The sequence below is a fragment of the Bactrocera neohumeralis genome, chromosome 5 (assembly GCF_024586455.1).
Source record: "Bactrocera neohumeralis isolate Rockhampton chromosome 5, APGP_CSIRO_Bneo_wtdbg2-racon-allhic-juicebox.fasta_v2, whole genome shotgun sequence".
Classification (NCBI taxonomy): Eukaryota; Metazoa; Arthropoda; class Insecta; order Diptera; family Tephritidae; genus Bactrocera; species Bactrocera neohumeralis.
This window is the reverse complement of record NC_065922.1, coordinates 38173412-38185737: the sequence shown is the minus strand read 5'-3', so window position 1 is coordinate 38185737 and position 12326 is coordinate 38173412. Positions and strand designations below refer to the sequence as shown.

Here is a 12326-nt window from a genome sequence, read left to right as displayed (position 1 = left end):
GCCGGTTCATCCGCTATCCTAAAGATGGTAGAGCGAAATCTCTTTTCCGCACATCGAGTATTTGAAGAGTGGACAGCGACAGATTGAAGACCTTAGCATCAGTATGTTTATTCCATATGGGCCAATGGACTTAGGAGAAGTTAAAAGACTTCAGGTGCTCTATCCATTTTGTCCATTTATGTTGGTTTACCATTTGCCGAGCTCATTATCAAAAACAGCTGCTTCGGCTAGAAAATTGGGCCAGAGTTCCAGGATTCTTTCAGCCGCAGAAAAGGTGCGTCATATCGCACGGTGTTGTGCAGTATGAAGGCTATGCCTTCACCATTGCCTCGCTCTCGATCCTTACGTAAACGTTGAACCTGCTCAACTCAGAAGATCTGAGCGTCTGTTTAACTTGGTTTCTTGGACCGCAGCTATCGATGCGCTTTCCTGGCTGATGAATGCAAATATCTCTTCAATCTTGCTGTGGAGTGAACTTCGTAATTTTTCGCAAAGGTTTAAATACATATTTAAATTAATTATGTTTGATTTATACTACAACGATTTACAAAATGTACTAATCTCTTTAATTTATCAATTCATTAAATATGAAGCGGAACAAAGCATGAAAATTCCGGAGTTTCTGATCTCTCGCTCTAACCGAATTTTGTAAATTGCTCTTCTCATTCCGTCTGTGAATGTATAAATATAACTTTTGCCATAGAAAAGAACTAACATTTCATAACACATTAAAAATATTCCCTTTTAATAAAAATTGTTTGTGAAAGTATTTTTTTCGTACATAGAAATAACTGTATAATCGAATGTATATATTTTTATTTATTAATAATTTCAACTTTATTAGTTATTAAAATGTTAATAAGGCACATTATTTTAAAACCTACTGGTAACTTGATATATTAAAATTGGCTGTATTTGAAAGAATTGTGTCCAAAAGAACATGTGCAAAACAGCACCTGCAGAAGTCAATGGTTTTTTAAGATTAGAACCGTTAATGAATCTTCAATAAAAATTCTCTCTTTCGATCTTCGTCCATAAGGTATTAGTCTATAAATGTTATATTGTTAAAAGCCTTTGCGTTCTTTTAATTCAAATGACTAACTCTGATTAGGCTACACTTCTGTAGGTCGTGAACAAGTTATACAAAACGCGTAAGGTAGACTTAAGATCCATGTTGACTATATCTGAAATATATAAAAAATATATAGTTAAAATATAATTATAATGAAACTGTTAAATTACAAACTAAACCAGATCTTCGAAGAGTTTTACCATTTAGCAGTTAAAATTTATAAATATCTAAGTTTTTGTGTTTACATTTTTTATTACTAATAGATTTATTTATACACGCAAACCACTATACTTTCTTAAATTTTTTTCGGACTTTTTCGTTCGTTCGGGATTTTCTTCAAGTTTTTTTTTTATGTTTTAAGTAAGCATAAGTAAACTAAATTATATTATCTTATTATAATTATAGTTTTTAATTTATTACGTTTAATGAGTAAAACACAAATTAGCTTTTCTGTGCTTATGCAAAAGCGGCCGATTTTATTGTTTTTAAAGTGATACACCGACTAAACTTCCGTGTTTCAACAAAAAAAAAAATAAAATAAAATATTAATTTCAATTATAGTGTAAATGAAATTAACTTAATAAAAAAAAATATAATTTTTTCATCGCAACGGCACTGCTCTCGCATCGTTGTTTGTGCGCGAATATTTGGCAAAGAAAAAAAAACACATTCATGCTGCCGCAGCGCAAAAACTGCACTGAAGGAGGACCTAGCTAACCAAGAAGAAAAAAATGTTTTTAAGTGTTTTAAGGATTTGAAAAAAAAAAAAAACGGTGGCTGAAGTGTAATATATCCTTAGTTGATTACTGTGAAGGGATAAAATAGATATTCATGAATAAATATACACTTTCTTAAGAAATACAAAACTCGCGATACTTTTTGAACAAACCTCGTACTTCGCTATATCATGTTATGTTAAATAATGAGTTTGGTTTTTATGCTTATGTATATGCTTTATGTCTAATAGCACATTGAATTCAAAATTTTGTTTTTCGCCAGAATACCCGACGATGCAACTGCCAATACGGCTTTAGAGGTTCTACCTGGCGTCCAAGAAGAACATTGCCGTGTTCCTTTTTCCTTCTTGTATTATTTAATAATTGCGAATGTTACTGTTGTTGAATATTAGTAGTTGAAACAGCAGTAATTAATTTTTTTTAATCTTACAACTCATTGACTCTTAATAATATCTGGTATATAACTGTTTTATTGCAACTACTAATTAATAATTTAACTTACCTTCCGGTCGAGCTTTCGGTTTTGGCAATCCGGCATCCTGCATTAAATCAAATGAGAAAGCCACATTTGAGACCATTTGGTCTATGTCTTGCGGTGTTAGATGGAATTCATATAATGGGACAAAAAATCCTCCTAGTAATCCCATCAACAGGCATAAATATACACCATCTCGAAAATCTGAATTAAGATCAGTAATTTCAAAGTTCAACTTAGTTAAATGTTTGTTTACAAAAGTTATAAGCGATTTTTTAACCACAGATAATTTCTCTGGAGCGCAATCAAAAAGTGTATCGAATGCATCTTTGTCACAACGCATTCCTACGTCGTCGTATTCAGAAGTTATTTGTTCACGAAATTTCCTGAAATAATTTTTAATTCATGTTTAATACTATCTATTAATAAAAGTTGAACAAAAAACTTACTGTGCATTCAAGACGCCACCACTTTTTTGGGCAATAACAACATAAACAAAAACATTTTCTGGTAATCGAATAGGAGCCCGGAAATAACGAGCCAGCGCTACTAATAAGTGGAGAATAGCCACTAAGTTCTTTGAATGTACACTTTCAACCGACCATTTTGGTATCTTCTGATGAAATCCTAATGTCTGTAAATGAAAAAAAAAAATATATATATATATATATTTGTATATGTAAGTTTTTAGTTTCGATTAAAAATGTGTTAAAAACGTTTAAGTTAAAAGCCTAATAATTTTTTTTAGTATTAATATTAGCCTGACTTTTAGCTACTCTGAACTTTCCATTTTAATGATATGGGAATTTTTTTTTCTTATTTTTGTAAATTGGCATCGGAGCATTGTTAAAATGAACTGAAAGATTATTTTAGCAAGAAATTGAATAAACAAAATTAAAGAATAATTTCATACAATGGGAATTTTATGTTTGAATCACGGCAAACAATTTTATTTCAGTAGTTGCTAATTTTTGACAACGAAATCATTATGAAGGAAAGGTCGAGTATACATATAAGATGTAATAAGTGACTTTTACATAACTCTAACGCCATAAGAGTTAAAGATTACGATTTTTGTTTTGCTTTGCTTTTTTGTTTTTGGATCAGTACTTTCAAAAGTATTTATAAAATCGGTAAGTTGAAAATTAAAACACCAAAGAAAACAGTTGAGTGCCTAGTGCCATTTCACTGTGTTATTTAACACATTGATAATTAATAAAAAGAAATACAGTTGAACTGCTCTAATTCGAATCACCATAATCCACAAAAAACCTCGAGTTAGAAATACTTTGGTTATAGAACGAAGTTTGACTTCTGTTTCAACTGTAATTGGAAATATATAATCTTTTGTGATTATAAAGTAATAGCGTGAGGATATTATTTGTCAAGACAAAAGAAAACTCTTACTATTCAACTCTTACTGTATAAGAGTTATAATATAATTAATTCATAACTATTATTCCGTGAGCAATCAATAAAAGATTTCTAATAACTTTTATTTTGTAAAGGAAAAATCAAAATATAACGATTCTCTTGTGAGGAAAAATATAAATTGAAAAATAATTATTAAACTTGAATTCTTGTCCGTTTTCTCATAACTGTTAAGGTCTTTTGATTTGAATGTCTTCAATATTTATTTTTGTCTATCGAGACCACTGCAACATAAAACTGTAATATTTTTGTGTCGCTGCGCCTTAGTTAATTTAAAAACAGATCTAATGTCTGATAACTTTTGTATTCCTTCCTAGTATGTGTACACTGACTTCATACTTCTGCCTGTGCTAATTAATTTCATTGAGTAACAGAATGTTATAACAATTTACGACTCAGTACTGCTAGTAATAAGTTAAAAGACATTTGTACTACTACAGCCAAAACTATTATTTTAAACTTTCATTTATTATTTTTAAAAGTAATGACGGCTTACCTACATATGCACATGTAAAATATATAAGTCGGAAGCTTAACTTACATGGTTAACAGCATTTAACACAAAATCAAGTTTTTGCCGTTGGCCTTCCTCAGACTGTGTTACTTCTAGCACATCAAGTTTTTTACCAGTCAGTTTCTCCCATAATTTATGCAAAACCTACAAAGCATTTGATATGTATAAACATCATTTTATTCCAACTTTTCCAAAATAAAATAAAGTGTCTAACTTGTCCATCGTATAAATCTTCTTCAATGCTTTGCACTATTATGCGTTGTTCTGCTAACTCATCATTCAACCAATCGATTAGAATGCGTTGAAGCTTAATTACTTCAGGATTATTTAATGACTGGGGGTCTATTACAGCACGCTGTTCTAAGTCCCTTAATGTATAGTCTTCTGGAGGTATATCGAATTGATTTGGTAATCCTGGCGATTCAATAGCGTGTTTGCCTTCTTCTTCAACTTTTTGAACTAAAGTTACAGAGAAAATAAATCGATTTGATTACAAATTAATTTGAATAAAAACATTGGTTAGTATGTGCAGCAAAGTTCGATAGGGGATATTCGGGAAATTCAGTTATTTCCGTTAGTTAGGTTGGTGTTTTTAAGAGGGTATCCCACAAGTACCGACCCCCACCTTGAATAAATTTTAATGAAAACGAATGCATACACACCAGGGTGTCCATTTTTCGAATATTGTACATATATATAGTATATAGTGTTTTCTGGATTAAAAGAAAGTGCTGAAAACGAATGGAACGAAGTTGCTAAAAATTTTGGGATTCCAAGTGAGTAAAGAATCTTGAAATGTTTTATATTATCTATTGTAAACAATATTGGATTCTAATTAGACAAGGTTGAATATTTATATTTTATTAATTGAAAAATAGATGCAGAAAATATTACATTTCATTTCTGCTTCACGTAGTGGGTGGTTTTTTTTTTGTTGAAATTCTTAAGTTGATGATTGTATTTCTCAATTTTGTATTTTGTTTAATATTATTGCACAAAGCGTTTTCGTTTTCATATCAATTAAAGTTGCGGTTGGGATGCACTTCAAAATCAGTCAGCTTCAGATGTTGACATGAAAACATGCAACAACTTGTTTCGCTTGGCTTGTTGTTTTTGTTACATTTGCTGGACTTTTTATTTGCAAAGTGTTTTAGATCAGTCAAAATCTTAGTAGAGCGTGAAAGAAGTGTTTGAAAAATTAAAATTATCTGAATTTTTTTGTGGTTTAAATGTTAAAATTTTACTTTTATTCATTTAGAACTGTCGAAAAATAAAAATTGAACGTCTGTGAAACGCGCCCTGTTAAAAAAATTGGTTTATTAGGGCAAAACTTATGTAGAATATATGAACATAGATACTCAAGGAAGATTCCATTTGCGGCTGCTACAGAGGTAAAAGTTGCCTAGAATTATTGAAATTATATACTGGCTTTTGCGTGATCATAACTTGGGGGCCTACGATCAAAACAAAAAACAAAAAGAGCCGTTCTTGCCTAAAATACATGTTGAACAAAGACTTTGATTCGCTAAAGGAAATTTTAATTGGTCTTCTATAAAATGGCGGAATATTTTATGGTCGGACAAATCGAAGATTGTTAAGTATGGCGGAAAATGATCGCGTCAATATGTAAGACGTCCGCTCAATACCGAATACCAGCCGAAATATACAACAAAAACGGTAAACATAGAGTTGCGCGTATCATTGTTTGGACATGTGTTTCTTGACTGATGATCCGATGTCGAAATATTCCAGAAAACCGTGCTGCCGCATGCCAGTAAAGAAATTCCACTTGTTTGGATGTTCCAGCAGGACAACGATCCCAAGCACACAAGTGAAGTTGCTAAAAGGTGAAAGGGAAACGAATGACAAGGTAATGGAATGGCCGCCACAGTCAGTTTGTGGACTGACGTCAAGAAGACAAAATTTTCTACGTCCGTTTGTACGATGAAAAGGCCAAAATGCTAATGTTTTTAAATGCGATTACTAAAAACATGTTTTAGGTATATAAGTTTAGTCGTTTAAGAAGTAATCAGAAGTTGCAGTTACTTAAGAAATTCTTTATTTTATTTATTGTTAAAACCAATATGAAAGCTTATGTGAAGAATTTAAAAAATAAATATTAAGTACAAATGTTTTCATATTTTCATTGTTTTATTTGCATCGATCGCAATAGCAATGAAAAATCGCAATATCGCTCATCACTACCACAATACATACATATGCATTTTGAAAATGATTAAAAAATAAATAAAATGGAAAGGAATTTCTTCAATTCACAGTTTAAAAAAAAACTCCGTCGATAGCGTACATTAATATTTTTAAAACCAATTCATTTTATGGATTTCATATGAAACTAAAAGATCAACCTGAAAAGAAAATATAAATGGAAATTAGTGGTTAGAAATTTTAGGTATTTTTTGAAGTTTAAAATTGTAATCTTCACTGAGAACAGTTGCTTGCTTTTAAAGTCCAAAAATTCAACTGGATGACGTAATTATTTGCGACAAGACGAAGATAATGTTTTATTATCATGATGGACCCAACAAAGTTTGTAGAAAGCCAACCACATCTGACACAACTGCGGATTTTCATGACGCAAGAAGTATATCTAAACATTCTAGAAAATTATTTGTTATGGAGCGCGATGAAATTTGGATTCTTACAAAACCTGGTTTTAAATGTTATGAACACAATATTTATGCGATGTGGACACCACAAAACAGTAATGACTAAAGAAGAGCAAAACGCTTCAAAAATTTTATTTTACTTAAAAAGTATATTCCTAGGAATAGTATATTGTATCGACTCTTAATGTTCGAAAAGCTTCACACGGTCCTTTAATTTTACTTTAACGTTTTCCAAGTGTAGTTTGTTTAATCCAGTTTAGCGATTTTACTCCACGAGCTCAATAAATTTTTTACCTTTCTATTGATTTGTTACTAATAACTGATTAAAATTGTTTCTTTTTAGAAATTGAAAATGTTTGATACTTAGTCAACTCCAGTGACACAGAGTTGAAAACCTATTGTGCTTCCCATTATAGAACTTATTGTGTATTATTTATTTATTCAAATATGTTTAATAATAAACTAAAACCTAATCATACTCTGCACTATTAGATAACCTACTGTGATCAAATTGAAAGGTGAATTTTGTCCATTTCGTTTCCTTCAAAGTAATTCCCTCCCTCTGAAATACACTTCGCACTTCTTTGTTTAATAAATTCAGACATAGTAAAAATCGAAGAATTCACTTTTAGAGCCTCACAAAACGACGCCGTATCTTAAACTTCTTCTTACGCGATTATAGCTGAGTTAACCCCTCTCACGCCGCTTATTGGAAAGAGGAAGGATCGAACTTTTTAATAAACCCCCACTTGATCCCCTAGAGCCCTTATAGACCTGTAGGGAGCCCTTTGAAAATGACCAAAAATCAGTGTTTTTGCTCATTTTTCCATACAAACTGAAACCAATGCAACCCAGCCAACATTTTTGTATGGACAAGAAATCAAAATAAAGAAAACCAAAATGTTTCAGTGCAATGTATATACATATTTAATTGCATCTATTAATGATACAAAGGGATCTTTTTCTTGTTTTTGAATAGATCGCCGCCACATATATTCGACGATGATGTCGGCGAAGTTGGCGGTGTGATTATAGTCGGCTTTGTAAAAGAAACGTTTCACTACACGCCATTGCGACGCAATTCGCTGCGTATGAACACCATCTTCGGAAACGAAAGGGTTGGTTTCGTCACTGTGATTCACCTTTTGGTGGACGTACCCAAAATTTGTTAATGCGTCATATGCCCGCCAGCCGTCCGTACGAACTATGCTTCCTTCAGCCACGTGCTTCTGGATCAATGGAATTAAATTGTCCGCCGTTTCAAGATTGTCAGGACATACTTCGAGGCGTATGTCCTCGCTACCATCTTCAATCATCCCAAGAACCCAGTGTCCCTCTACGTGCCTGCCTAAAAGTAAAAAAAAACCTCATTAGAGTTAAATTCATTGTATAAGGAAATAGTATTACCTTTGTTGTACTTCCGCCGCCCAAATTTACTCTCGTCGATCTGAACAATTTTTCCCGGACCACCAATTTTTCCTTGTTCATATTGGTGGTCCAACTGGTATATTACCACGGCCTCTCGGCAATAACTATACCAGTCTGTTATTGTTGCAGATGACAAAGTTTTCCCGTCATTTGTATAGTCCTCGCGCAATATTTCTTCGCGGGACATACGACACGCAAAGCAGTACATCAAAAAGTACACCTGAGGGACACTGATGCGGACATTTTCAAACCATGTCCCGATGGTTACTGAAACACGTGGCTTTTTTGTGCATGTGCCTCTGTAGCACACAAAATAACCAAATTTGCCCCCTTTCCGTATAGTCTTTGGGACCTTGTGTACAGGGCACATTTGCTCGCTCGGTATTAGGCCGTTTTCCTCCGCAAAACGGACTCCTTGTTCATGCGTGCGCAGCTCGGTGCCAACACGCATAAGGCTCCACTCAAACCGTGTGGACCGCGTTCCTAAAAAAAATAATATATGCCAATATTAGAATATCTTATTATTTATTATTATTACTCACCATTTGCAATTTCGCACATTGTGTTATAATAATATTTTTATTTTCAATAACGCCAAATAACACCGAAAACGTATTTTGCTTAACGGCAAATTTTTAAATATGGGTAAACATATGAAAAGTACCGTTATGCTTCCCAGCACACATATTAGATGGTATATTGAAATCGTTAAGAAAAATAAAGCCTTAATTTTTTTTATACTTAAATTTGTAAAATAATGCTACACCGGGATTTCCTCCACAGTATTTTAGCATTTCATTCCTTTCTGCATTGGCGGCCTTCGGCCGCGCTTTAAAAAAATAACCGTAGCCGATCCAACACCGGCTACGCCATCCACAGTATTTTAGCATTGAAAGCGGGTTTAATTTATTCCCTTTTGTTCGTGTTTTCTCGGTAATTTTACAGTTCAAATTAGGCAGTCATTTTGGTTTTTCGCATTACTGAACTCAATGCAGAAAAAGGTGTATTTTATTTAAAGATTTACAAAGAAATTAACAATCAAAAGTAATTAAAAACATTACTAGTGGTTTTTATAATTCATAAGTAATATATGTGCGTGAAAATGTATACATAATTGGTTTGGTACAATGCACAACAGATGAAAATACACTAGCATATATTTAGAAATTTGCAAAAAATAGCATTTTTAAAAGAGAATTTGTGGAAAAATTTGTTGAACCGATTTTTATAAAATAAGTTTTAAAATAAAGTTCGATAATTTAAGCATACATGCGTGTTTAAAAATTTCAATTTGGTTCTCTCGTTTAGGTACAGTGAGCCAAAAAAACCGGCGCGATATTAAACAGAACCCGGAATTTATTTATTTAGCCTAAGATTTTATATTCATATTGTTTTCCAGTTTTCAAAAAAGTTTTTATGCATGTATATACAATATTTAGGTCATTACTCATAGTGATATCATACCAACAATTAGTATGTACATACATACATAAGTAGGTATATACAAAATGATACGTATGGTTGAAGCAGAACATATGTATGTGTACATACTTACATATGTATGTTAATTAAAAATAAGTATACCACCAGATGTAACACCTTTTAAAAATTCGTATCAATGTTTTTACTATATGTTTCAAAATTTTAGCGAATTTTAAATACATTTATGATAAAATGTGTGTGTTGAAATTAACTAATTTAAAAAATTGATATGTAAAAACAAAAATGGAATTTTTGCATACCCTCCTTCGTTCCCTTTTTCCTTCCAATTGTACTAAATTTTTCCCAAAAGCTCTCTTCTTTTTCTGCACTTTTCACATTGTGACCCATGTGCGGAGATTTTGGGCGTCTTAAAGACATCACGAAATAAGTTTCAAGTTATATTTCCAATAAGACAGCAAAAGATTTAGAATATAAGTACTCTATTTTGAAACACTTAATGCTGATGAGAACCATGAACTAGGGATGGTAAACTCGATTCCGATTCTACTCGAGAATCGAACTTCAGTAGTCGAAGTCGAAAGTATAAAAAAAATCGGAATCGAGAATCGATTCTGTAAACAATCCTTCCATCCCTACTAGGAACTGACAAAGTGCATAATAGTGGGATTACACTATAGAAAAGTTTTTTATCGGATCATCTACGCTTACGTATATAGCGGGATTCTGTAACCAGTCTCTAGTCTCTATTTGAGACATTTTGAGGCAAAGTCTCAATTTGAGACTAGTTACTATTCACTAAACAGTCTCTAGCGTTAGTCTCAAAATATTGAGACCTGGTAGTTAGCAGGTCACAAAACTAAAAAGAACTCTTGTCTGCCATTTTGAATATACTGAATAGAGATCATCATAGATATTAATCGATTGTCGTTTCTTTATATTTTGTAAGCAACTCAAACATGAAAAGGTTAAAAATAAATCAATTTTACATAAATTTCGTAAATATTATGAAACAAAGTCCACATATATTTTTATTTTTATTGATAATTATGTTTTTTGACTATCTTATAGAAAATTTTATATTTGTTATCGACATATTTATTTTCATTCAAGTGTAAAAACATCTCTGAATAATGAAATGTAATAGATTTTGTGACTGTCACTTACAGAATAGCAATATCATCTCAAATCTCAAAAATTGTCTCTAACTTAAAATCTCAAATTTAGAGACTTGAGACTGTCTCAAGTTACAGAATCGCACGGTAAAAATAAATCAATTTATATAAACTTCGTAAATTTTATGAAACAAAGTCAAGACATATTTTAATTTTTTATTGATAATTATGTTTTTTTGACTATTTTATAGAAAATTTAATATTTATTATCGACATATTTATTTTGATTCAAGTGTTAAAACTCTCTGAATAATGAAATGTAATAGATTTTGTGACTGTCACTTACAGAATAGCAAAATCGTCTCAAGTCTCAAAAACTGTCTCTAACTTAAAATCCCAAATTTAGAGACTTGAGACTGTATCATAGTACAGAATCGCAGGGTAATTTATACGCTTTAGGTTACTATTACCGTGCGATTTTGTCTATATTATATATCACAGATATGAAAAAATCACCAACGTCGATATTACTCTGCTAGTTGCTTTCCAGTTTCAAAGGTTTAAATTCGTGTACTTACGTATTAAGGCTTAGTTGGTCTGAGTCTTTTTAAAAAATTCTAAAAATCCTCAAGAAAGATGGAGCCATTTGCAGGAGTTCACGCAAGTGAGGAAAGTTTTCTGAGCGCCCTAACAGTTCACGACTTTCAGATTAGACCAAATATCCTCTGGGTAGCCTAATAATATCCATTTGAAGGTGAGCTAAAGTGAGAAGGTAAACCATATACATTCCCCGCTGCGGTGGGTTTGAGACTTGAGGAGGTTTACTTCCCAATTGCCTACTTAGTCCGAGGTAGCACCTGTTGGCAAGAGTTATCTGCGTTGGATTTCGCTGCTGACGTTGTTGTTGGTGTCGATACTGGTTCCAAAGTAAGCGAAGTTATCTACACCCCCGGGGTGAAAGAAAGTACTCGACGACGGAGTGTCCCTCCCACCGCGAATCCCACACCAAACTTGTGCTCCTTTATATGGCCACTGTAGTAATCGCCACAAAGACCTACTCGCCTAAGTCCTTGTTCCGTCCATTGCATTTCTTAGACGGCGGTGATGCCATCCTTTATTTTCACAAGAACCAGGTGCATGCCCTCAAATCGTAGTCCTTATTTCATTTGTCATGGTCGTCATCAAAAGGGGGGTCTCTCATCTGAAGCTGGTTGTTATTTTTCACATAGGGTTCACAACCCTATGTAGGGGATGTTTCGCCTTCTCACTTTAGCTCGCCTGCAAACGGATGTTCTTAGGCTACCCAGAGGACACTTGGTCAAAGACCGGAAGTCATGAGATGCTTGAGCCAATGTAAAAGAATAGTTTCTGGCCCAATGACCTAGTAGCTGCTACATTGAAGAACAATCACTTGTCAGCTAGTGAGTTATTCAATACAACCTATAGTGAAGATAGGTACATTGCTGCCATGAGTCGTAATAGGCTCA

At 32.9% G+C, this 12326-nt stretch overlaps 3 protein-coding genes across 4 annotated transcripts in view; all 3 read right to left on the bottom strand.

Moving 5' to 3' along the window:
- Window positions 1-12326, bottom strand: part of LOC126760729 (60S ribosomal protein L35) — a 133535-nt gene that overhangs the window by 52283 nt on the left and 68926 nt on the right. The gene's annotated exons all lie outside the window — the stretch shown is intronic.
- Window positions 800-10261, bottom strand: LOC126760719 (beta-parvin). 2 transcript variants are annotated; one of them, XM_050476569.1, is made up of 7 exons: window positions 10027-10261; window positions 4444-4688; window positions 4257-4373; window positions 2734-2918; window positions 2312-2670; window positions 1103-1184; window positions 800-1047 (listed from the first exon to the last, which is right to left on the bottom strand). In XM_050476569.1, the coding sequence occupies exons 1-6, from the start codon at window positions 10142-10144 to the stop codon at window positions 1108-1110; spliced, it is 1101 nt and encodes a 366-aa protein (XP_050332526.1). In that variant the 5' UTR covers window positions 10145-10261; the 3' UTR covers window positions 800-1047; window positions 1103-1107. The 2 variants fall into 2 exon arrangements, with proteins under 2 accessions (XP_050332526.1, XP_050332525.1); XM_050476568.1 differs by having other exon boundaries at window positions 800-1184.
- On the bottom strand, window positions 5261-10016 carry LOC126760723 (uncharacterized). Its single transcript, XM_050476576.1, has 3 exons — window positions 8827-10016; window positions 8264-8767; window positions 5261-8204 (listed from the first exon to the last, which is right to left on the bottom strand). The coding sequence occupies exons 1-3, from the start codon at window positions 8843-8845 to the stop codon at window positions 7762-7764; spliced, it is 966 nt and encodes a 321-aa protein (XP_050332533.1). The 5' UTR covers window positions 8846-10016; the 3' UTR covers window positions 5261-7761.